The sequence below is a fragment of the Capricornis sumatraensis genome, chromosome 13 (genome assembly GCF_032405125.1).
Source record: "Capricornis sumatraensis isolate serow.1 chromosome 13, serow.2, whole genome shotgun sequence".
NCBI lineage: Eukaryota > Metazoa > Chordata > Mammalia > Artiodactyla > Bovidae > Capricornis > Capricornis sumatraensis.
In genome coordinates this window covers 67979029-68005139 of record NC_091081.1, presented here as the reverse complement: position 1 = coordinate 68005139, position 26111 = coordinate 67979029, and the positions used below count along the sequence as shown (strand labels likewise).

The following is a 26111-nucleotide window of genomic DNA, read 5'->3' as shown; positions in this document are numbered from 1 at the left end:
TCCATCTCCAATAGAGGACAAGCCTTTGAATGGTACGGAAATTAAATCCATCTTGGAATGAGCCAATTGTATTATAACTAACACAACTGACACCTCTCATAAACCATGGATTCAGTTTCTACAGTTTTAATAGTGACTCAATGTCATGAGAAGACATTTTTAAAATTTACATTCAGTTTTCTTCTCTAACTATAGTCTCACTATAATTTCCATTTCACAGCTACTTCGCTAGATTTTATTGACAGTTTGAATTAGAAAACAGCTCTTTAGTAGATTTTTTTTAATAAAAAGAAATAATTTGTTTTTGTTCACTTACCATTCCATGATTCAGCCACCCTGGGATAAAATTATCAAGCAATTTCGGGTAAATCATCTCTCTGTCATAGGCATAAATGATCCAGAACACCGCTACAACGAACTGGAAGGGAAAAGAAATCCTTTTATTTCAAAGGCACCAACTGTCCACAGCATACAACTGGTTGGTTTTCTGTTGTTCAAAGAACCCAACAAAACTTAATTTACAATGAGAGATAAATCAGTAAGCCAGCTAATAACTGGAAAGATCGTTCTAACTTCATCCCATTAGTGGTAACTGTTGGGGTTCTTCCTCTCTCCTTGATCTCCCAACTGTGTTCTCAGGCACAGGGCTGTTTGTGAGCGAGACAGAGAGATGGTCTGTCTGTCATCTGGAACAGCTTCCTTCCAGGGCTAATTGTGTTGGTTTGATTCCCCTCAAGAGGGTTTAAAAGTTCATTGGTGGTTTTTTGGATCCCATTCCCCACTGTACAGAGTTAGAACACACTCAAGAAGTTGTAGTGTATTTTCCTTGAACCCATCATGTGGTTTAAATTAATCTTCACATTCTCAAGTTTCTATTTCACCACTAACAGCATTGAAATCACTGCTATAAAATGTCCTAAAGTCACATTTCCAGCAAATGTATTAATTTATATAGCTTAAAGCAAGGGCTTTAGTGGCACTGAGAAGCAGAGTATACAGAGAGGAAAGGAAGATTCCTAATTCTCTTGGAATAGCTCATAAATTCATCTTGATGCCAGGGGTTTACTTTGACCCATCAGCAACCTCATCGTCAAAAGTGTACTCAATTGATTATTTTACCTTTCTCAAACTAATGGTGAGAGAAGAAGCTCAGATAAAGAAACAAACGGCCCAAGGTCTTAACTTTCACCATAGAATTTTTTTTAAGTGAATGCTTTTGTAAATAGTCTATAAATGTAGCATGAAAAGAGAATGAACCATCTCAGAGGGAAGTCTCAAAGTCTCTTCAGAGTTATGTCTCAAAATAATAAATACTACAGAATGATAAAATGCAGCAAGAATATTAAGTAGGAACAATTTTATCTCATTTCTCATAAGGCATCCATGCCCTGACATTTTATTAATAATATCTATTTTATTGCCACTTTTTATAAAACTCCTGGTGTTTATAGCTCCATGTTATAAACCAGAAGGGTACCAAAGTTTATTTCCAAGTGTGTAAGTTATCACATGGAAAATCTTAGCTTGAAAAAGTTCACCCTTAAAATCTAGGATGTTATGAACATTTACTGTTTCATAAAACACACTGAATGATAATTACAATAGTAATTGTAGATAACAAATGTAGTTTAATACCAGAGTATGGTCCCTAGTTATTTATCTTGCTTTTGGGGCAACTGTGTTTATTCAGTGGATAAATGCACAAAAAGAAAAAAGAAAAAAAATGTATTATTAGCTTAATGCTAATTATCATCAGGATCTTTCCAAGTACAACAAATAATTTTTGAATTATCCACAATTTGGGTTTGTTCACTCCACCACTAACTTCATGTGCACTGAATATCAGGGTTCCCTGTCCTCAGATCTGGGTGGGCGCCATGCTTTATAGCTTTGTTACTCAAAGCATGGTCCCTGGATCAGCAGCACCCACGCCACCTGAGAGCTTTTTAGCAGAATGCCAGGTCCCAGCCTGATAGGTTTTGACCCTGGATTTTGATAAGATCCTGAGGTCATTCCTGTGCACATCAAAGTTTGAGATGTTCTGTTTTGCAAGGGTCTGCTCCAGGCACCTGGAACCTTCCTCTCTCCCCATGGAGTAAAGCAATCCCAGGTCCACATGGCTGGTCTACCCAGAGCCTGTATGCCCCTCCTTTGCTAAACCACATCCTGGGAAGCCATGACCCTGGAATTTCCTGCCTGAATAGGCACAAGTATGCCTCAGGGCCTGTGTGGGTCTCTTTCTTGAGTCTGACCCTGGAGGAAAGACTGTGCAATAAATGTGTGTACTCTTGACCAGAGAGATGGTTAAGAGGTATTTGTTTCTGTAGGGTGAGAACCAGTTTGACAACTGGCCTGGCGATCCATACACAGGCACAAAACCATTTCAATCCTGGATGGAGTCATAGGTGGAAACCTGTTTACTTTTGCCACATAAGGTACTTTAATCAAGACAGTGACATCCCATCACAGACACAAGGCCCCGTCCACACGCAAGGGGAGGGGACCGTACAGGCCTGCGTAGAAGGGAGCAGAATTTTGGGGCCATCTTAGATTCCTTAGATTTCCATTTGCTTTCTAGTCTTCTTTTCCAAAATTGTTTTGGCTATTTTAAGTCCTTTGCTTTTTCACTTAATTTTTCAGAATCTCAGCTTGTGAATTCATACAAAAACATTGTCCTCAAATTCTGACTAGAACTGTACTGAATCAATATATTCAATATGAAGAGAAATGATGACATCTTAACCGTAATGAGTCTTCTAACCTATCAGCACAATTATGCCTCCATTTATTAAGATTTTTAATTTCTCACTGCTTATAGTTCTGGGTGTACAGCTCTTGCACATATTTTGTTAAATCTATCACTAAGCATTTCATGTTTTTTTCTGCTATTGTAGATAGCTTTAAATTTCTTTTTTACATTGTTTGTTGGTGGCATATTAAGAATCCTCTATTCAAATTTCTCTATTATATACAAATGCTTTTTGTATATTGACATGGTATCCTGTGTCTGTTCAAAATTCACTTAGTAATTTGAGTAATTATGTCATAAATTAGTTTCAGTTTTATATGAACATGATCTGCAAATGACAGATTTTTCCTCTTTCTTTACAATTTGTATGCTGTTTTACTTGTTTTTCTTTTCTTATCGAACAATGTTGACTAGAAGTGATGAAGACTGAGCATCCTTGCCTTCTCTACTTAGGGAAAGTATTCAGTTTTTCGGCATTTCAGTTTGATATTAACTGCAGGTATTGCTTAGGTGTCTTTTATCAAGTTGAGGAAAATCTCTTCTATTCCTAATTTATGCATGTAATGAATGAGTGATGAATTCTTTCAGATAATTTTGCTGCATATTTTCAGGTGGCCACATGTTATTTTCTCTTTTATTCTGTTAATATGATGGATGATAGCAATTGATTCTTAATGTTAAATCAATCTTTAATTCCTGGTCATCATGTATGATCATTTTTTTTACATTACTGGATTTGACTTGCTGCTATTTCATCCATCCTTATTTTTTCCATCTTTATTCATAAAATATATTGATCTCTAGTTTTTTTAAAATTTCTCATAATGTCATTTTTAAAATTTTGGTTACAGGATAATCCTGGCCTCAAAAAATAAAGTGGAAAAAAAAATAAAGTGGAAAAGTGTTCCCCCCTTTATTTTGCGAAGGACTTTGTGCGAGATTGGTATTATTTCCTTCATACCTATTTGATATACTTTTCCAGTGGCATCATCTGGGCTTGTAAGTTTTCTTGTGAGAAGATTTAATTGTGAATTAAATTTCTTTAACAGATACAGATTTTTCTGGTTTTCTAATTTTTTCTTTAGTTATAGTCATTTGTGCCTTTTGTAGAATTTCTCTATTTCATCTAAAATCTGAATTTGAAAAGTTGTTCTTAATAGTCTACTATGGAAATTAGCAAATGCTACAAATCAGACAGTTTATCTTTAGAGAGCCAATTGTTAATGTTGGCCACCACACCACTGTGGAGATCTACTTTCCATCACCAGGAACGATCATTTGTGGTGTCCCTATCACATATAAATCACCGTAGGGTCAATATTTAATCGTGCAATTTGGCCAATCCTCTGACCCCCACCATTCATTGAGGGAATTATATGGGTTATTAAAAACAAAGTGACTTTTAAGAAAGGGTTCATCCCCTTCCTTAGTGTAACACTAGAAGGTCAAGAGGCACAGCTAACTGAGCAATCAGCCTTCTAAATAATTCTTGAGATTAAAAACACAGCACAGATGGTACCTTCTTGGCTTCCTGCACTGACATCCTCTTGATGGTATGGTCATCAGCAAACCCAAAATAAGTTTGAACTCTACTAGCAGGGCATGGGTATGAACAAAAATAGGTTCTCTTGGACAGGCTAAGTGATTCTGAAATGTCCTACGGCTATGAAGCTTCTTCTCCAGCCAGGACCAGTGGCCAGCTCCTCCTCAGCACACACCTGCTGGTGCTGTGCTGCCAGGACCAGAATACTGTACGTGAACTGACAGTGGGAGAAGCACAGTCACTCTCCAGTCCTCCAAGCATCCCAGACAGAATACTTGTGTTACAGTGCTTACTGAGACCTCATCTGAACCCCACAAAAGAGAAACCAACACAAAAGAAAACTGGAAAAATAAAAGCCATATGATTATCTCAATAGATGCAGAGAAAGCCTTTGACAGAATTCAACAACTGTTTATGACAAAAACTCTCCAGAAAGCAGGAATAGAAGGAACATACCTCAACATAATAAAAGCTATATATGACAAACCCACAGCAAACATTATCCTCAATGGTGAAAAATTGAAAGCATTTCCCCTAAAGTCAGGAACAAGACAAGGGTGCCCACTTTCACAACTACTATTCAACATAGTTCTGGAAGTTTTGGCCACAGCAATCAGAGCAGAAAAAGAAATGAAAGGAATCCAAATTGGAAAAGAAGTAAAACTCTCACTGTTTGCAGATGACATGATCCTCTACATAGAAAACCCTAAAGACTCCACAAGAAAATTACTAGAGTGAATCAATGAATACCATAAAGTTGCGGGATATAAAATCAACACACAGAAATTCCTTGCATTCCTATACACTAATAATGAGAAAGTAGAAAAAGAAATTAAGGAAACAATTCCATTCACCATTGCAATGAAAAGAATAAAATACTTAGGAATATATCTACCTAAAGAAACTAAAGACCTATATATAGAAAACTATAAAACACTGATGAAAGAAATCAAAGAGGACACTAATAGATGGAGAAATATACCATGTTCATGGATCAGAAGAATCAATATAGTGAAAATGAGTATACTACCCAAAGCAATCTACAGATTCAATGCAATCCCTATCAAGCTACCAGCGGTATTTTTCACAGACCTAGAACAAATAATTTCACAATTTGTATGGAAATACAAAAAACCTCAAATAGCCAAAGCAATCTTGAGAAAGAAGAATGGAACTGGAGGAATCAACTTGCCTGACTTCAGGCTCTACTACAAAGCCACAGTCATCAAGACAGTATGGTACTGGCACAAAGACAGAAATATAGATCAACGGAACAAAATAGAAAGCCCAGAGATAAATCCATGTAAGGTGTATGGACACCTTATCTTCGACAAAGGAGGCAAGAATATACAATGGAGTAAAGACAATCTCTTTAACAAGTGGTGCTGGGAAAACTGGTCAACCACTTGTAAAAGAATGAAACTAGGTCACTTTCTAACACCGCACACAAAAATAAACTCAAAATGGATTAAAGATCTAAATGTAAGGTAGGCAAAACACTCTCCAACATAAACCACAGCAGGATCCTCTATGATCCACCTCCCAGAATTCTGGAAATAAAAGCAAAAATAAACAAATGGGATCTAATTAAAATTAAAAGCTTCTAAACAACAAAGGAAACTATAAGCAAGGTGAAAAGACAGCCTTCTGAATGGGAGAAAATAATAGCAAATGAAGCAACTGACAAACAACTAATCTCAAAAACATACAAGCAACTTACGCAGCTCAAGTCCAGAAAAATAAACGACCCAATCAAAAAATGGGCCAAAGAACTAAATAGACATTTCTCCAAAGAAGACATCCGGATGGCTAAAAAACACATGGAAAGATGCTCAACATCACTCATTATCAGAGAAATGCAAATCAAAACCACAATAAGGTACCATTTCATACCAGTCAGAATGGCAGCAATCCAAAAGTCTACAAGCAATAAATGCTAGAGAGGGTGTGGAGAAAAGGGAACCCTCCTACACTGTTGGTGGGAATGCAAACTAGTACAGCCACTATGGAGAACAGTGTGGAGATTCCTTAAAAAATTGCAAATAGAACTGGCTTATGACCCAGCAATCCAACTGCTGGGCATACACACCAAGGAAACCAGAATTGAAAGAGACACATGTACCCCAATATGCATCACAGCACTGATATAATAGCCAGGACATGGAAACAACCTAGATGTCCATCAGCAGATGAATGGATAAGAAAGCTGTGGTACATATACACAATGGAGTATTACTCAGCCATTAAAAAGAATACATTTGAATCAGTTCTAATGAGGTGGATGAAACTGGAGCCGATTATACAGAGTGAAGTAAGCCAGAAAGAAAAACACCAATACAGTATACTAACACATATATATGGAATTTAGAAAGATGGCAATGATGACCCTGTATGCGAGACAGCAAAAGAGACACAGACATATAGAACGGACTTTTGGACTCTGTGGGAGAGGGAGAGGGTGGGATGATTTGGGAGAATGGCATTGAAACATGTATACTATCATGTAAGAAACGAATCGCCAGTCCAGGTTCGATACAGGATACAGGATACTTGGGGCTGGTGCACTGGGATGACCCAGAGAGATGATATGGGGTGGGAGGTGGGAGGGGGTTTCAGGATTGGGAACTCATGTACACCCGTGGCGGATTCATGTCAATGTGTGGCAAAACCAATACAGTAAAGTAAAAGAAAAATAATAATAAATAATAAAAAAATAATAATAATAAAAAACAAAACTGGATTCACACTGTCTCTTTTTAGAAGGAATCTCTCATATGGAGTTTAACAGAAGCTGAAGCAAATCAGTTTTAGTTCACTTCTATGAAGAAGTTTTACTGATCAGTGATCAACTGAAGCTGATTCGAGTTTAGTAACAGCAATTAGAATGCAAAGGAAGTTGCCAAGACATCCGCCCTGAAGCCACAGATCTGTTCAGCTCAGTCCAGTCGCTCAGTCGTGTCTGACTCTGAACCGCAGCACGCCAGGCCTGCCTGTCCATCACCAACTCCCGGAGTCCACCCAAACCCATGTCCATCGAGTCGGTGATGCCATCCAGCCATCTCATCCTCTGTCGTTCCCTTCTCCTCCCACCCTCAATCTTTCCCAGCATCAGAGTCTTTTCAAATGAGTCAGCTCTTTGCATCAGGTGGCCAAAGTATTGGAGTTTCAGCTTCAACATCAGTCCTTCCAATGAACACCCAGGACTGATCTCCTTTAGGATGGACTGGTTGGATCTCCTTGCAGTCCAAGGGACTCTCAAGAGTCTTCTCCAACATCACAGTTCAAAAGGATCAATTTTTCAGCGCTCAGCATTCTGTATAGTCCAACTCTCACATCCATACATGACCAGTGATCTGTAGATTGGTTCAAAAAGGCCTTTTAGCATGATCTCAATTATCCACCATTAAAGAAGGGAAGAAGGTACTAAACGAATGCATCTTTAAGTCTTCAGCTTCAACATGACATGAGCCTATGAAATTGCTTTCCCCCTTAAAACTAATCTATTAGTACTAAGACTTGACCTATTACCGATTGGAAAACATTTAGATTCTCTTTTGGGCTCAACTGCTCTGCTTCTGGGACTTCCCAGGTGGTAAAGAATCTGCCTGCCAAGCAGGAGATGAGGGTTTGATCTCTGGGCCAGGAAGATCCCCTGGAGAAGGAAATGGCAACCCACTCCAGTCTTCTTGCCTGGGAAATCCCATGGAGAGAGGAGCCTGGCAGGTTACAGTCCACGGGGCCACAAGAATTGGACACGACTGAGCGACTGAGCAGCAGCAGCAGCTCTGCTTCTAGATTTCCTTTTCACGATTTTCTTCCCCATCGATTCTTTCCAAGGTCATATTCTTGCTGAGCGGTAATATCTAGACATGTTTTCAGTTGTGATTTCTCTTTGCAAACACACACAGCCTGCGAGTAAACTGTGTGTTCCAGATGATAGCTGGCTTTATCCCTGGTGGCCTCCAAGCAGAGAGTGAATGCCTCATTTTGACATGGCTCTTGTCTTCCTATTTCACACATTTAGGAGATCCTAGGTGCTCTCTTTCTGCCTGACTTCCCTCAGCCATACCTTTAACTTCAGCAATGCAAGTGAAGCATAAGCACTCTGAAAGTTGTAGCATCTTTTGTTTCAGTGTACAGTGTTACTAATACTCATTCCAAGAAGTGTGATAAAGAATTTCTCTACTGTAATGATGACATTGTGAGTGACTATATATATGCTATATATTCTGCTCAAATTACTTTAAAACCAGAATCTCCGTTTAGAGTTTGTAAAGCACATGGTGATGTTAAACCTTTTTCATGGCTTCCATCTTTTTGATAGAATTTATCATTTCTCCATATTTATCCACACTTAGGCCTTAACTGGAGAAGGCAATGGCACCCCACTCCAGTACTCTTGCCTGGAAAATCCCATGGATGGCGGAGCCTGGTAGGCTGCAGTCCATGGGGTTGCTAAGAGTTGGACACAACTGAGCGACTTCACTTTCACTTTTCACTTTCATGCACTGGAGAAGGAAATGGCAAGCCACTCCAGTGTTCTTGCCTGGAGAGTCCCAGGGATGGGGGAGCCTGGTGGGCTGCCATCTATGGGGTCGCACAGGGTCAGATATGACTGAAGTGACTTAGCAGTAGCAGCAGCAGGCCTTAAATAATGGGCTTACCAGGTGGTGCTAGTGGTAAAGAACTCACCTGCCAAGGCAGGAGATACAAGCGATGTGGTTGGATCCCTGGGCTGGGAAGATCCCCTGGAGGAGGACATGGCAACCCACTCCAGTATTCTTTCTAGAGAATCCCATGGACAGAGGAGGCCAGCAGGCTGCAGTCTATGGGGTCACAAACAGTCGGATACAACTGAAGCAACTTAGCACAACACAGCACACAGGCCTTAACTATCTTTTCTGACTAATGTAAGAATAAAAAATCCAACTCCTACAAAACCTATGAGTTGATGCCTGCCTTGATCTCCAATCTTCATTTATACCATATTCTTTCTTGCTCCCTAAGCCAATTGGCTATTTGATTGTTCCTAAAATTCATTATGGGTTTTCCTGCCTCAGAGCTGTAGCATTTTCCACTCTACACCAGGAACGTTCTTCCTGTGTTTTCATGTGGCTGGATTCTCTGTTCCATCAGCTTGAGGAAAGCCAGCACCTCTGCATGGAAGCCTCACCACTGTTGCATTTTCTGTCAGAGACCCTGATAGAAAATAAGCTCCTTTTGCTGTGGTTCAATTGTTCATTATCTGGATCTTTTATGAGAAAGTGAAGAGTTAGGAATCAGGAACTTCTTTGTCATGCTCACTGCTGTTTCCTCTTGCCTGGTACCTAACATGTTAGTGGTTAAAAAAAAAAAAAATTGTTGAATAAATGAATAAAAGTGGGTTGCTGCTTGTATGTATCAGACCACATCTTCCAGAGAAGCGAATACCCTTTTACTCCTTCAATATTTTTACTGACCTAAAATTTCTCTATGTTATCCACGATTTTTGCCCTCCTGTCTGTAAGGAGATAAGCCTTTCTTTCCAAGGTTTTTCTTCTAGCCCATCTCTTCTCAGATCTTCTATCCATTAACTCCTCTTTACCTGTTTAAGTCTTCTATTATCTTGAAATTATCTTTCCCTGAACTTCAAGATCAAGATGGAAGACTAAAGACTCTCTTTCTTGAAATCAACCAAGAATAAGAGGAATGAGAAACAAAGAGACCAACTGGAGAAGGAAACATCCCTAATCCAAACATCACTCTACTCAACAGGCTGCCAAGTATTAGGGAACTTGAACTGGGCCAGGAAGAGACTCTGATGTAAGAAACAAGATCAGAGGGCTCTGTGGTCCAGTGAGCAGAACAGAGAGATCCTACAGGTGGCCCACTGTAAGAGACACACAGTGACCTTTGCTGGGAACCGGAGGTCTGAGGTGCATGGGAGCCTTGGGGAAATGTTCAGGGGTCAGAGGTGATGATGTTCAGTGTGGAAGTGGGCCAGTATGGTATCTCTGCAAAAAGCAGGATGTGGTCATGGGAGGTAAACATGACAGGATCTGTGATAACCAGCCTGAAGGGAGTGCTCCTGCTCACCTGATGAAGACCAAGCTTCCTATCACCACGCAGCAGGACTGGGAGCAATATGAGTCAAGGAGAGAGAGATGACTCTGGCCCAGAAAGAAGCCATTCTCCAGGGGAGAGCAGTGGTGGAAAACAGAAATTCAAGCTGCCCTTTATAAGTTCCTAGCCTGTCTCCAGTTCTAGCTTTTCATAAAAAGCTAGACAGGAAGGACAAACAGATTTAAGGATGAGTAATCATTAAAAAAAAAAAAAAGCATGAAATATATTCATAGATACCACAATAAAAAGAAGAGAGATAAACCTGGATATGACCAAAATGGGAGAGGGCAACTGAACAATGCAAACCAGAAAATGTATTCATTAATTTATGATCAAATAATTATCTGTTTAAAAAAAGCAGTCAAAGAGGAAAAATTGGGACTTAAAGAAAAGATGATAGAGCAAGAGGATAAAAGTGAATGGATAGAATTATCGAAAGAAATAAAATATAAAAATTAAAACTACATAAAACTGAAAGTCGCATTATAAGCAGTTAAAAGGAAAAACTGCCTTTGTAGACAGTGGGGGTTTAGCTCTCTGCAGTCTAGAGGACTAGATACACCGAGAAACCTTCCTGCTATGAAACGCTAGGTCCTAAATAAATTATGACAAATATACTTTCAAATATATTGCTGAGCAGACAAGAAAGGAAGGGAAATCACTAGGAGCCGAAAAACCCATGCAGACAAAAAAAGAACAGGAAAAACCTGAACAGTAGCAAACACAGAAACTGAGCCTGCCCCAGAGGCAAATGGCTACACTAAAATCTGAGTGTTCTGTGAACTATGGCCACAGAGATGGATGACAATGGCCTTAGGCCCATGCAAATTTGTAGAGTGGGTCTTGAACCTGAAAGGCCTGGCCCACAGAGGGCCCATACCTTCTATGAAGGGATAGGCTACAGAAAGTGCCCTTCATCAGTTCAGTTCAGTTTAGTTCAGTCGCTCAATCATGTCCGACTCTTTGTGATCCCATGAATCACAGCACTCCAGGCCTCCCTGTCCATCATCAACTCCTGGAGTCCACCCAAACCCATGTCCATTGAGTCGGTGATGCCATCCAACCATCTCATCCTCCGTCGTCCCGTTCTCCTCCTGCCCTCAATCTTTCCCAGCATCAGGGTCTTTTCAAATGAGTCAGCTCTTCACATCAGGTGGCCAAAATATTGGCGTTTCAACTTCAACATCAGTCCTTCCAATGGACACCCAGGACTGATCTCCTTTAGGATGGACTGGTTGGATCTCCTTGCAGTTCAAGGGACTCTCAAGAGTCTTCTCCAACACCACAGTTCAAAAGCATCAATCTTCGGCACTCAGCTTTCTTTAGAGTCCAACTCTCACATCCATATATGACTACAGGAAAAACCATAGCCTTGATTAGATGGACCTTTGTTGTCAACGTTTGTTGACAAATGTCTCTGCTTTTTAATATGCTGTCTAGGGTGGTCATAACTTTCCTTCCAAGGAGTAAGCGTCTTTTAATTTCATGGCTGCAATCACCATCTGCAGTGATTTTGGAGCCCAGAAAAATAAAGTCAGCCACTGTTTCCACTGTTTCCCCATCTATCTGCCATGAAGTGATGGGACTGGATGCCATGTCAGAGTTCACTTAAGTTCAGTTCAGTTCAGTCGCTCAGTCATGTCCAACTCTTTGTGACCCCATGAATCGCAGCATGCCAGGCCTCCCTGTCCATCACCATCTCCTGGAGTTCACTCAGACTCACGTCCATCGAGTCCGTGATGCCATCCAGCCATCTCATCCTGGGTCGTCCCCTTCTCCTCCTGCCCCCAATCTCTCCCAGCATCAGAGTCTTTTCCAATGAGTCAACTCTTCGCATGAGGTGGCCAAAATACTGGAGCTTCAGCTTTAGCATCATTCCTTCCAAAGAAATCCCAGGGCTGATCTCCTTCAGAATGGACTGGTTGGATCTCCTTGAAGTCCAAGGGACTCTCAAGAGTCTTCTCCAACACCACGTTCAAACGCATCAATTCTTCGGCGCTCAGCCTTCTTCACAGTCCAACTCTCACATCCATACATGACCACAGGAAAAACCACAGCCTTAATTACTTTGTATTTCTAACTGCTAAGATTGTTTTAATCAAAAGGCTTCATTTCACTGAAATTTATTCTGCACCTAGATCTTCCATTTACCTCCTTTATCTTTGAATTCATGGAAGCTACATGTGGTAATTAAGTTTTGCAAAGTCCGAAAACAAATCTTTTACTTATGTCAATTAACTGTAGTGGATACTGTAGTACTTCTCCCAGATTTCCTCTTCAGGGCCTGTGCATCCACCCTGCAGATGTTGGGAATATCCATTGCTGGCTACTGCCAGCTACATCCCTCATTAGAATTGCCCTTAGCTGCAGGGAAAGGTCTTGCCGAAAGCCATGCCTCTTTCCCAGGGGCAGTCTAAATCCAAGGACATAGAGATCCAGCTGCTTCGCCTCAATTTAAGGCAACTCTGAAGGGTCATCCCTGCTCTAGAGCTCCCAGGATGTCTGTTACAAGCTGTTCACAGGGAGGCCCATCTAAGACCATGCTATTCATGTATAAGTGCAACAGCCAGACATTTTAAAATATGAAAATATCTGTTGTAAATCAATCAGCATACAGAAATGTACAAAAATACTTTGCAACCTCACCCTGTACTTTAGTCATTGCCAAAAGGACGGTTATATCCTTCAGGACTTTTTTCCAAGCATGTTAAATGCATTCCATGCATTATTTTACAAAATCAGGTCATACTATACCTAGTCTTATGCAATTTAATTTAAAAATATTTTAAAGAGATATCCCATTTTTCTGAAGTACCTCATAGTACCCCACTGTATGCTATGCACCATCATTTATGTAAGCACTAACTAATAAATGCGGCTTCCCTCATAGCTCAGTTGGTAAAGAATCCTTCTGCAATGCAGGAGACCCCAGTTCGATTCCTGGGTTAGGAAGATCCACTGGAGAAGGGATAGGCTACCCACCCCAGTATTCGTGGGCTTCCCTTGTGGCTCAGCTGGTAAAGAATCCGCCTGCAATGCAAGAGACCTGGGTTTGATCCCTGGGTTGGGAAGATCCCCTGGAGAAGGGAAAGGCTACCCACTCCAGTATTCTGGCCTGGAGAATTTATAGCCCATGGGGTTGCAAAGAGTTGGACATGACTGAGCAACTTTCAATTTCAACTAACAAATGTGTACATTCATTCCAATTATCACAATTTTGAATAATGTTGCAATGGACATGTTATGTGTATGGTTCTTGCACCTATATAAGAACCTCAGGGGAATAAATGACTAGACGTGAAGCTGTTGTATCCCAGGTCACCACTGTCTGTCGAACTGACTTTCACAAAGGCTCCTGTGTCATTCTCCATTCTCAGCACCCTCAGTCTTTACTCCAGATCCAGGCCACCATGTTCCTCTCCTGGACTATTGTGGTTGCCTCTTGTCTTGACCCACTGGCTTCAGTGTCCTCTTAACTCTACTTCTGTTTTTTCATGATCTCAGAATGTTTAAGTTATGAAAACATTTTAAGAATTTCCCAGTTTAAAACTTCCAATGGCTCCCCCTTGTTTACAGAATAAAATAAAAACTCCCTCTGTGATCAGGCCACAAATTCTCCATGCAGTCTCTTTCCCGCTTCTTCCAGAAACCCAATTACCACACTACGTGTTGTTTTCCAAACTCACCATACACCTCCAAGTGCCCATTCCTTTGTGCTTTTTATAACCATAGATTAAAATTCATTACACTTTTTTTTTCAAAATTCAAGCTCAATCAGTGTTACTTTCATTGTGCAGTTGTTTCCTGCACAGAGTAGGGAACTCAATGAATATTTGGTGAGTAAATACTTTTGGTTAATTAGTTTGGAAAAAGGAAGAGAAAAATTGCCAAAAATCATGGATCTAACACGACATACATGTGATACTATAGGACAGTAGCATGGAACAAGTTGGAAGAATCATTCTTCCCTTCAAAGTTAATAAGCGCATTCATGGAACTTCAAGCGTCTCAACAAGGTTGATGTGACCAGGTACACCTTCCTCCTGGCAAATTCACATCCAAAGGCCAGAGAAGCAATACTTATTTAGAACATTTGCTGGTCCTAACTGATACTTGGGGCTTGTCTTGCCCCATGGAGCCATGCTACCTTCCATACTCAAAGTTCAGTTGACAGGATCTCTTATTCTTATGTCATCTTTGAGATGCATGCTTTTCCCTACAATACCAGCTTGTGGGGCTGGGGCCCTCTGACCTACGGTCTCCAGACTCTCTATCCAGGGTCACGCCCTGTATAACCCCTGTGCCTACAGGCTGCAATGGCACCAATCACCTGGTTCCCTTGATTCTGGCTCTTTCCCGAGACTCAGGCATCTCTGCCTGGCCTGTTTGAAACATGGAAATGATCAGTTTTTTAAAATTAAAGTTTGCTTTTCTTTCCTACCAACAGAATCCAAATTGCCTGGGGTTGGCCCCTATTGGTGGCAGTCTTCTTTGGTGAAGAGTGATGTTTGAAGGCTTATTATCACATTGGGTTGATAGCATCCTAGAGGTGGTGGGCCTGGCAGGAAGGTGGTATGCACTGTGAGAGGGCAGGGCACAGATAAAAGGAGGCTCTGTGGGCAGACACTGAGTATCCCATTTTCTGGTCATCTGCCAAACTTACCGAAATTGGGACAAAACACAGATCCCCTTATAATTGTGAAATCAGATCAGAAGTTAAAATCTTCCCATAAAGAGTATGAAACAGACATAGATGGATCACTAATGGTCTGTCTCCAGGCTCATACTCTTTTGCTATCTGGTTACCTTATACCTTACACAGGTGAGCTGACTACAGAAGGTGGGTCACTTTAGCATTCTAATAACTAATCCTCCTTTACAGGTTCAGAGTTGTGAATTGATTCATTTTATTTTTTTTTCACTTTATTTTACTTTACAATACTGTATAGGTTTTGCCATACATTGACATGAATCCACCACGGGTGTATATGCGTTCCCAAACATGAACCCCCCTCCCACCTCCCTCCCCATAACATCTCTCTGGGTCATCACCATGTACCAGCCCCAAGCATGCTGTATCCTGCGTCGGACATAGACTGGCGATTCGATTCTTACATGATAGTATACATGTTACAATGCCATTCTCCCAAATCATCCCACCCTCTCCCTCTCCCTCTGAGTCCAAAAGTCCGTTATACACATCTGTGTCTTTTTTGCTGTCTTGCATACAAGGTCGTCATTGCCATCTTTCTAAATTCCATATATATGTGTTAGTATACTGTATTGGTGTTTTTCTTTCTGGCTTACTTCACTCTGTATAATCGGCTCCAGTTTCATCCATCTCACCAGAACTGATTCAAATGTATTCTTTTTAATGGCTGAGTAATACTCCATTGTGTATATGTACCACAGATTTCTTATCCATTCATCTGCTGATGGACATCTAGGTTGTTTCCATGTCCTGGCTATTATAAACAGTGCTGCGATGAACATTGGGGTACATGTGTCTCTTTCAATTCTGGTTTCCTCGGTGTGTATGCCCAGCAGTGGGATTGCTTTGACAAAGGAGGCAAGAATATACAATGGAGTAAAGACAATCTCTTTAACAAGTGATGCTGGGAAAACTGGTCAACCACTTGTAAAAGAATGAAACTAGATCACTTTCTAACACCACACACAAAAATAAACTCAAAATGGATTAAAGATCTAAATGTAAGGCCAGAAACTATAAAACTCCTAGAGGAGAATATAGGCAAAACACTCTCAGACATAAATCACAGCAGGATCCTCTATGATCCACCTCCCAGAATACTGGAAATAAAAGCAAAAATAAACAAATGGGATCTAATTAAAATTAAAAGCTTCTGCACAACAAAGGAAAATATAAGCAAGGTGAAAAGACAGCCTTCGGAATGGGAGAAAATAATAGCAAATGAAGCAACTGACAAACAACTAATCTCAAAAATATACAAGCAACTTATGCAGCTCAATTCCAGAAAAATAAATGACCCAATCAAAAAATGGGCCAAAGAACTAAATAGACATTTCTCCAAAGAAGACATACGGATGGCTAACAAACACATGAAAAGATGCTCAACATCACTCACTATCAGAGAAATGCAAATCAAAACCACAATGAGGTACCACTTCACACCAGTCAGAATGTCTGCGATCCAAAAATCTGCAAGGAATAAATGCTGGAGAGGGTGTGGAGAAAAGGAATTGATTCATTTTAAACTGAATTCCAGACCTAAATAAACTGAGCAAGGGTTCTCTTACTCTCTGTCAAGTGATGGTAAATAGGATAATTAAAGAATCCAGGAACCTCACACAAGACTACCTTATTATGTTAGAAAACCACTGCCAATTGATTAGCATTGATATGAGTTTCTTTCTTGAAAAACAATCTGGACTTTTTGTCATAAAATCCAACTCTTGCCATCTCTCTCTTTTTAATAAAAGGGGATTATAGTCTAGTTATTTAATATGATTATATTAAAATGAATATTCACAGGATAGTTGTAAGTACATAAGAGAGACAGCCAGCTAACTGCAACTTGAATTTAAAGTTCCACCTGAGAATAAAGAAAAATCTAAAGTAATCTAATTAAATGAAAGTTAATTATGTAAGTAATTAGTGCATCCTTTTGTAGAAGCATCCTAAATTAGGTGGCTATGCATCAATGATTACCTATATTCAGTGCCTCAGGTATAGTATCAGAATGCCCTGACCAGAACACTGCTGTAACAGTAGAAGACAAAGCCTGAACAAACAGATTAAAGATGCCCAAGAAGAATTTGTTAACAGGAGCAAACTGGTCATCATAGTGTTTAGGCTTACGGGTATTAAAGAATAAGAATTGTCTTCACAGGACACCCAAAGCTGATGCTCTTGGACAATTCACATAGTGAAAAGGGAGGTGAGAGGCGGGTGGACACATATAGACTGAAGTGTAGCTCAGAAAGGTAATTAAGTCATTTATACTTATAAAAAGGTTGTCAGGCCAACTGGAGTCTCTGTAAGCATCCTCTGTAAGGATGCAGGGGACACATATATATCTGTGGCTGATTCACGTTGATGTATGGCAAAAATCATCACAATACTGTAATTTTCCTCCAATTAAAATAAATTAATTAATCAAAAAAAGCTAAGTTAAAAAAAAAAGACTTGTCTTCAACTCTGTATAGAGGAGAGGGTCCTCTGGCCACCCAGGGAAGCATTCCAGTCTACCTAGCAAGTCAGTCCTTGAGATACAAAAGGATGGCTCAGATCATAGTAATTTGACTACCCACCGCTATCATCATCCAATTATCCCCTGTGGCTTGATTTTGAGTTCTCCCAGGATTCTTCTGGCTACTCTTTGTTATCTTCAAAGTTGTTCTGCCCCTAGGAAAAGCTTACAGAGACTCCAGTTGGCCTGACAACCTTTTTATAAGTATAAATGACTTAATTACCTTTCTGAGCTACACTTCAGTCTATATTCATTTAGTTGGCATACGTTCATTTACTGAGAGAAGAATTCCTGTAAAATAGACTCACAAAATTGAGTGTCTGGGTCTTTGGTCCCTGGCTATAATGGTATTTGAGTACTGTCCCAGCTGGGACATCCACAAATGGCCACTCACTGCCTTTGAATTGCTATAGAGATAAGAGAGGGAGGAAGCTGAGGTTTTCTGTGTTTTGTTTATTTTAGATTCATGCATGAACAATGAAAACATGCAGCAAGTTCTATCCGCAGTTTGCAATGGGAAAAGACCCTTTGCAGAGGTTGGTGTGTTTGTTTTTTAGTATCATAACAACATGCCAATGTTCCTTCTTTTTCCTGCTATGAACAACTTATCCATTAAATTCAGAGCATGACCATCCTAAATGAGAATACATCTGCAAATGAGAACACATGTGCAGTTTTCTTATTATAAAAGCAACAAATGCTTGTTGTGACAAGTTGTGTGGATTTTCGTTTTCACCTTTAAATCATTCTGTGATGATCTATGCTGTATAAACAAAGAGGAAGGAGTCAAAAAGCAAATCATCTTTGGAACTGAAATGGCTCAAAGATGCTAGCACGCAGCCAGAGCATCAGCAATCCGTCTGCCTGACAGCACTTCAGGAGTCTTTTCTTGGCATTTGGTCTACCTGAAGTCCCTGTCATCTGCTAAGGCCCCCCTAGAGAACAGCTGACCAATTACGGATTCTTTCTCGGGAGGGGGGTTCAAGAACCCTTCTTGTCAGTTAAGAACCAGGAGGTTCTACTAAACTAATTACTTTGAGGATCAGCATCTCAGGAAGGTGCCAAGACTGGGGAGAAACATCTGTTTTGATGCTGATCTGCTCGCAGAGCAAAGAGACCCAAAGAAAATCTACTTCGTATGGATGATCCCCCAGCCTCAGAGCTTTCTCTTTTTCTCCTCCTTACTGCCATTTTTGCTTGAGACTCTTCAAGCACAGAGCATCAAACATTTCTGACCGGATCCAATATACAGGCATTAATCTCTAGACAGGACTGAGCAAAACAAGAACGGGCTCTGAAGGCCAGCACGACAGCAGCTTCCCCTCCTCGGCGCTCCAGTGCTCTTGCCAGCATCACAGTCTGTATGGATGAGGGCGCGGCAACTGTCTACTGCCATTTGTTTTTATGAGATCCCCTAACAGAGCCAAACATCCTGGAATGTGAAGTCAAGTGGGCCTTAGAAAGCATCACTACCAACAAAGCTAGTGGAGGTGATGGAATTCCAGTTGAGCTATTTCAAATCCTGAAAGATGATGCTGTGAAAGTGCTGCACTCAATATGCCAGCAAATTTGGAAAACTCAGCAGTAACCACAGGACTGGAAAAGGTCAGTATTCATTCCAATCCCAAAGAAAGGCAATGCCAAAGAACGCTCAAACTACCGCACAATTGCACTCATCTCACACGCTAGTAAAGTACTGCTCAAAATTCTTCAAGCCAGGCTTCAGCAATACGTGAACTGTGAACGCCCTGATGTTCAAGCTGGTTTTAGAAAAGGCAGAGGAACCAGAGATCAAATTGCCAACATCCAATGGATCATCGAAAAAGCAAGAGAGCTCCAAAAAACCATCTATTTCTGCTTTACTGACTATGCCAAAGGCTTCGACTGTGTGGATCACAATAAACTGTGGAAACTTCTGAGAGAGATGGGAATACCAGACCACCTGACCTGCCTCTTGAGAAACCTATATGCAGGTCAGGAAGCAACAGTTAGAACTAGACATGGAACAACAGACTGGTTCCAAATTGGAAAAGGAGTATGTCAAGGCTGTATATTGTCACCCTCCTTATTTAACTTCTATGCAAAGTACATCATGAGAAATGCTGGGCTGGAAGAAACACAAGCTGGAATCAAGATTGCCGGGAGAAATATCAATAACCTCAGATACGCAGATGGCACCACCCTTATGGCAGAAAGTGAAGAGGAACTAAAGAGCCTCTTGATGAAAGTGAAAGAGGAGAGTGAAAAAGTTGGCTTAAAGCTCAACATTCAGAAAAGAAGATCATGGCATCCGGTCCCATCACTTCATGGGAAATAGATGGGGTAACAGTGGAAACAGTGGCTGACTTTATTTTTTTGGGCTCCAAGATCACTGCAGATGGTGACTGCAGCCATGAAATTAAAAGACGCTTACTCCTTGGAAGGAAAGTTATGACCAACCTAGATAGCATATTAAAAAGCAGAGATATTATTTTGCCAACAAAGGTCCATCTAGTCAAGGCTATGGTTTTTCCAGTGGTCACGTATGGATGTGAGAGTTGGCCTGTGAAGAAAGCTGAATGCCAAAGAATTGATGCTTTTGAACTGTGGTGTTGGAGAAGACTCTTGAGAGTCCCTTGGACTGCAAGGAGATCCAACCAGTCCATTCAGAAGAGATCAGTCCTGGGTGTTCTTTGCAAGGAATGATGCTCAAGCTGAAACTCCAGTACTTTGGCCACCTCATGCGAAGAGTTGACTCATTGGAAAAGACTCTGATGCTGGGAGGGACTGGGGGCAGGAGGAGAAGGGGACGACAGAGGATGAGACGGCTGGATGGCATCACTGACTCGATGGACGTGAGTCTGAGTGAACTCCGGGAGTTGGTGTTGGACAGGGAGACCTGGTGTGCTGCGAATCATGGGGTCGCAAAAAGTCGGAGACGACTGAGCGACTGAACTGATCTGAATAGATTAATGGCTTCCAGGTGGCTCAGTGGTAAAGATTCTGCCTAACAATGCAAGAGACACAAGAGACGCAGGTTCAGTTCCAGGGTGGGGAAGATCCCCCGGAGTAGGAAATGGCAACCCACTCCAGTGTTCTTGCCTGGAGAATCCCATGAATAGAGCAGGCTGGCAGGCTACAGTCCAGGGGGTTGCAAAGAGTCAAACATGACTGAGCCCGCAATGCATTTATGCACTAACAGAGTAACTGAAATCTTGTGAGAGCATTTAACATAGTATCTAGTGTACAGCACTCTATAAATGTTAACTGAATTTGCCAGAAGATCTAGTTTCTCCCCATTTTCCTGGCTTGCCTCATTTTTTTCAAGAGAAAGTACATAAGTAAGTTGCTCTGTGTACCCTGCAGCGTAACACAGAAGACACTTATCCAAATAGGCAAAATGATTTACAGGCGGCCTTTGCTGAAAGATGCAGAGACCCAGAATACTGGGCTACTTTGATGAAGCAATTTGACTCAGACAATCTCAAATCCTTGTCAAAAATATGAGGGGCAATAAATCATAAATATTAAAAAGGAAAGCAGATTTACCGAAAGCTCTTGATGAAGCAGAACAAGATGGCTCTTAGGAATCCTGAGTAAAATATTTCACTGGGTAGGCACGGTTGAGTTGTTAGGCTACCCATGCAGAATGTATTGGATCATTTATTCTCAAAAATATTCTTTTGCAATTGTGTACCTCTGAACTACACTTCTTAGAAACCCAGAGATGGTTTACAGATGATGCTAGATACATTTAATAGTCATTTTTTAAATGTAGCTAATTCTACTGACAAAACCTTATTTTCACATATTAAAAACAAGCATATTGGGTAAAATACATGATAGCTTAAATCTGGGTCCAATTGTTGAAACAAGAAGACAAGGCAGGAAGACGTTCTTTCCTTGCCAAAATTTGTACTTTATAAATTAGCCCGTAAAACTGTACGAAACCATTGGCTCTATGGTGCCAATGAAATAATATATCACAGGGAAACAATAACAAGCACAAATGAACAGGCTTTTGTTAAACGGCCTCAAGGAAAAAGATACACAGTCATTTCTGAGTCACATAATGACTAAGTCCCTTTCTCATTTTTGATGTATTATCCTAAATGAGAAACTGTGGCCAGCTTGGAGTTCACGTATATAGCTGAAAGTGTCTATCAGGTCAATGATAAAAAGCAAGATTGGGTCTGGATTGTCAAAAAATTTAGAGTACTTGCAAAAAGCTTCGTGATCAGAGTGCTTGTGTTCAAGCCCAGATCGCACGATTTCCTAGCCATGGACCTCAGGCAAGGGACTTAGGAAACGGGAACCCTGTTTGTCAAGCTGTACGACAGAACCCTCTTCTGTGGAGTAAGAATGACAGACATTCTTACCTTTGGGGGCTCTGGGGATTAAATAACAATCAGACTACAGCCCTTAGTGTGGTCCACAGCAGTACATAGAAGAAGCGAGTTCTCATTCATAGACTTTTCAGGCTCTTGAGTTGCTATGGGTTTTGTCACTACGGGAAGGGAGATGGCGAGAAGTTTCAGAAAGCAAGGTATAAATGGAACTGCTGGTCCCCAGCAACTGAACAGCTGGAAACAAAAAAGACAGCAAATGTCTCAGGGTGTGCGGCAACTTCTTTAGAACTCTACGGTAATTTGGGAGGGAAAGGGGTACAGGTAGAATCTCTTTTTTTTTTTTAACTTAATGAAAATGAGTTTTGGTGCTTCCCAGGTGGAGCTAGTGGTAAAGATCCTGCCTGCCATGCAGGAGACATAAGAGATATGGGTTTGATTCCTGGGTTAGGAAGATACCACGGAGAAGGAAATGGCGTCTCACTCCAACATTCTTGCCTGGAAAATCCCATGGACAGAGGAGCCTGGGGGGTTATAGTCCACGGGGCCCAAAAAGTCAGACAGGACTGAGTGACTGAGCATGGCGGCACAGCACAGAAAATGATTTTACTGTGATGATTACATGTTCATTTCAACGTGCAGTGGAGAAACATAACCAGCATGTCAGTTCCCATCACAGATATTATGGTTAGGACAAAGCTAACCCTGAGTATTTAAAGCATTTTTTAATGCAAGGTGATTAAAAGTAAACAATGCAGGTCCCAGTTGAGACTCTGGTTCATAAGTGATGGAGGTAGGGGAATGCCAAGTTAGGGGCTGTCACCTGCCTGCCAGTGCTTTGGGCTTTTGTTGGGGGGCTTGGGACCCTCAGAGGATTCAGGGCAGGTAGATGTGCAGGGACTAGAGAGCGAGAGTGTCAGGAGCAGCATGGGAACCTGAAGGATGCTCTCTGCCCCTTGGACCACTCTTCCTTCTCTGCCATCTGATTCCCCCCAGAATCCCACCGAGCCTGGGCTGCAGGTGTGATTTAGGAAGTAGCATGGCCCAGGATGTGATCATGGAGAGTGGTGGACCAGTCAGACAAAAATGTTACCGTATCAGTGATTCTAGGGACCGTCTTCTTTTGTTGACTCCATGCTAATTTTTATAGCAATCTCCTGGGCGTGCGCACTCGTGTTATTTTCTGGGCATGGGAGCGCTGAGGCTGTTTCTGTTAAGTTATTTGTGTTTGTAGGAAGGCAGTCATTCTAATTTCGTAGTTGACTGTGAAGGTGAAGAAAGGGGAGGGGCTCTTCTTAGGATTAAGAGGTGAGGTGATAAAAATGGGCACAGAAAACTCTTCTCCACACGTGCCGTCCAACCTGGGCACACCACTAATCTATGCTGAGGATTCTCTCCTATTTCACGCCCCTCCCCAGCCTTTCCTTGGCAAACAACAGACACAGTGGTAGGAACCCAGAGAAGCAGAAGAGCAGATGGGATGGAAAGGCCTTTTCCGGCTCCCTCTGGGACACAGCTCTCTTCATTTTCCTCATGCTGCACCAAGCTTTTGGGGCCACCACAGCCCAAACTTCTGGTACATATTGGTCCTCATGGGTAAATGAAGCACAGACCTAAGCAACAGGGTGAAGGGACATTTCGAAGAGGGAAACTTCTTGGAGAAGTTTTTTCATCAGTGCTTAGCAGACAGAGGGCAGGGCCATCTGTGAACTGTGCCTACACACAATCTCTCCCCTCACCATCTCTCATCTTCCCACCTTCCCACCTGTGTCTCCAGGACACATTCCCCCCCAAGCTGGAATCATGCCTTCACTTTTGTTCCCAGGTAAGTTTGAAAAAGGCAGGATGAATGAAAGTCCTATCTGGGACTGGCTCGCTGTGGCAAAATAAGCAAAGCATTAGCATGGTAATTGCATAAGGAAAAGTTAATACATTTTGTGTAGGTGGAAAGTTTACTAGCTCCTTCCTTGGGGGGAAATATTCCTTTCATATTGGCTGATTTAACCCAGCACATTTTGATCCAGCTAAAACAGGTAAGAGTTACCTCAAAACGCCCACAGGGGCTGTGTAGTAATTTCAGGAACACCCACACAGCAAATTGTTGTTTTTTTTTCTACAAACAAGGAGACGGTTTTGAGGCAGAGGATGACGGGGAAGGGTTAAGAGAGAAACTAAACTAGAGGGATAGGGAGGGAGGGAAATATGCAGAGAAGGAAGACAAAAAATGAAAGTGTTCCTTTTTTCTTTCCTTAAAAAAAATTAAAAAAAAAACAACAATAATACTGCATCTTGCTATTGGTCTCCCAAACAAGAGCATACGAAAGATCCTGGTTTGGGGCAGGGGGGGTTCATATTTTTGAGAACAGGAATCATGTACATTATTAAGCGTTACTGAGTTAACATTAATTATGAGAATTATTCGGAGAAGGCAATGGCAACCCAATCCATTACTCTTGCCTGGAAAATCCCATGGACAGAGGAGCCTGGTGGGCTGCAGTCCATGGGGTCGCAAAGAGTCGGACACGACTGAGTGACTTCACTTTCACTTTTCACTTTCATGCACTGGAGAAGGAAATGGCAACCCACTCCAGTGTTCTTGCCTGGAGAATCCCAGGGACAGGGGAGCCTGGTGGGCTGCCGTCTATGGGGTCACACAGAGTTGGACACGACTGAAGCGACTTAGCAGCAGCAGCATGATAATTACTGGGCTTCCCTGGTGGTTCAGATGGTAAAGAATTTGCCTGCAATGCAGGAGACCTGGGTTTGATCCCTGGGTCGGGAAGATCCCCTGGAGAAGGAAACGGCAACTCACTCCAGTATTCTTGCCTAGAGAATTACATGGACAGAGGAGCCTGGCAGGCTACACAGCCCTTTGGGCTGCAAAGAGCTGGACACGACTGAGCGACTGACACAATCACTAACTAACAATTCTACTTTTTCTCGATCAAATATTTCAAATCTATATCTTGCTTACAGATATAAATATGGGAAAAAGACATCATTTTCTGAGACACATCTGTGGCCCTTTTGCCCAGAGAGAGTGGGAACTCTGTGAGATGCTCTAGAGGACATGATACTTCTCTATAATTTCTAGAGGACTATTATTTCTTTTTAATTTATTTTTAATTGGAGGATAATTGCTTTACAATGCTGTGTTGGTTTCTGCCATACGACATGAATCAATCATAAGAATACATATGTCCCCTCCCTCTTGAACCTCTCTCCCAACCTCCACTCCATCCTATCCCTCTAGGTTGTCACAGAGTACCAGGCTGAGCTCCCTGTGTTATAAAGCAACTTCCCATTAGCTACTATCAGAGGCAAATTTTACTCACTGAACCTGGTATCTACATATCTGAGTTGCTGGACTAAAGCAGGGCTACCTGTGACAAATTTTGTATGGACTTTCAGAAAATGAACATAAGCCATTTAGTCAATTGTGTAACATATGTGATTTTCTTTGAGAAGAATTTCAAATGTCAGATTTAGATAACTGTTCATGATAATACTGCTGAGACAGCACCGAAAAAAAAAAAAAAAAAAAGATATTGGCAGAGACTGAATGGAAAAAAAATCTGCCTTTCTTGGCTCAGAAAATATCCATGATTAGTTGCATTAGTTTTACAGTATCTATTTTTATATCAACACAGATAAACAATAAATTACCTGAAATTCTATTAGTTTTTACTTATTTGACATGCAGTCATTAGTCTCAACAATTGTTATTTCTATTTCTTGAAACTAGCAATTTTGTTTGGGCAGTAGTGTGCCTAACCCATAAGGCACATTAAGATAAATCATGAATAATTTAAGCCCTCATGGTGACCTCATTCCTTGCTTCTCCTACTTGCTTTCCCAGCATTCCATGCAGCTGGCTAGAGCCACAGGACAATCCTCACCAATGAGACCTATGGGGACACTGGCTGATGGAGCTTCTGAGAAAGGTTACTTGTACGATGAAAAGACAAACCCTTTGAGGAGAGCTCCCTTAAGAGTGTCTTCCTCTACCTGCCTTGAACATGGTTGCAAAGCATACAGTAGGTGGTGGTTCATCAGTCCTTCAGAGATTGAAAGTAGCAAGTTCAAAAAAGTCAGCACTCCAGAGATAGAGAAGTAGAAAACAGAAAATACATAAGCTTCAAAAGATAATACTGAGCCAT

The 26111-nt window shown here is 41.2% G+C and overlaps 1 protein-coding gene across 7 annotated transcripts in view; it reads right to left on the bottom strand.

The window, feature by feature from the left end:
- Positions 1–26111, bottom strand: part of AIG1 (androgen induced 1) — a 260489-nt gene that overhangs the window by 146437 nt on the left and 87941 nt on the right. For all 7 annotated transcript variants that reach the window (XM_068984916.1, XM_068984915.1, XM_068984920.1 and 4 more), the window contains exon 3: positions 317–418. In XM_068984916.1, the coding sequence (XP_068841017.1) occupies positions 317–418 (102 nt within the window). The remainder of the gene's footprint in view (positions 1–316; positions 419–26111) is intronic.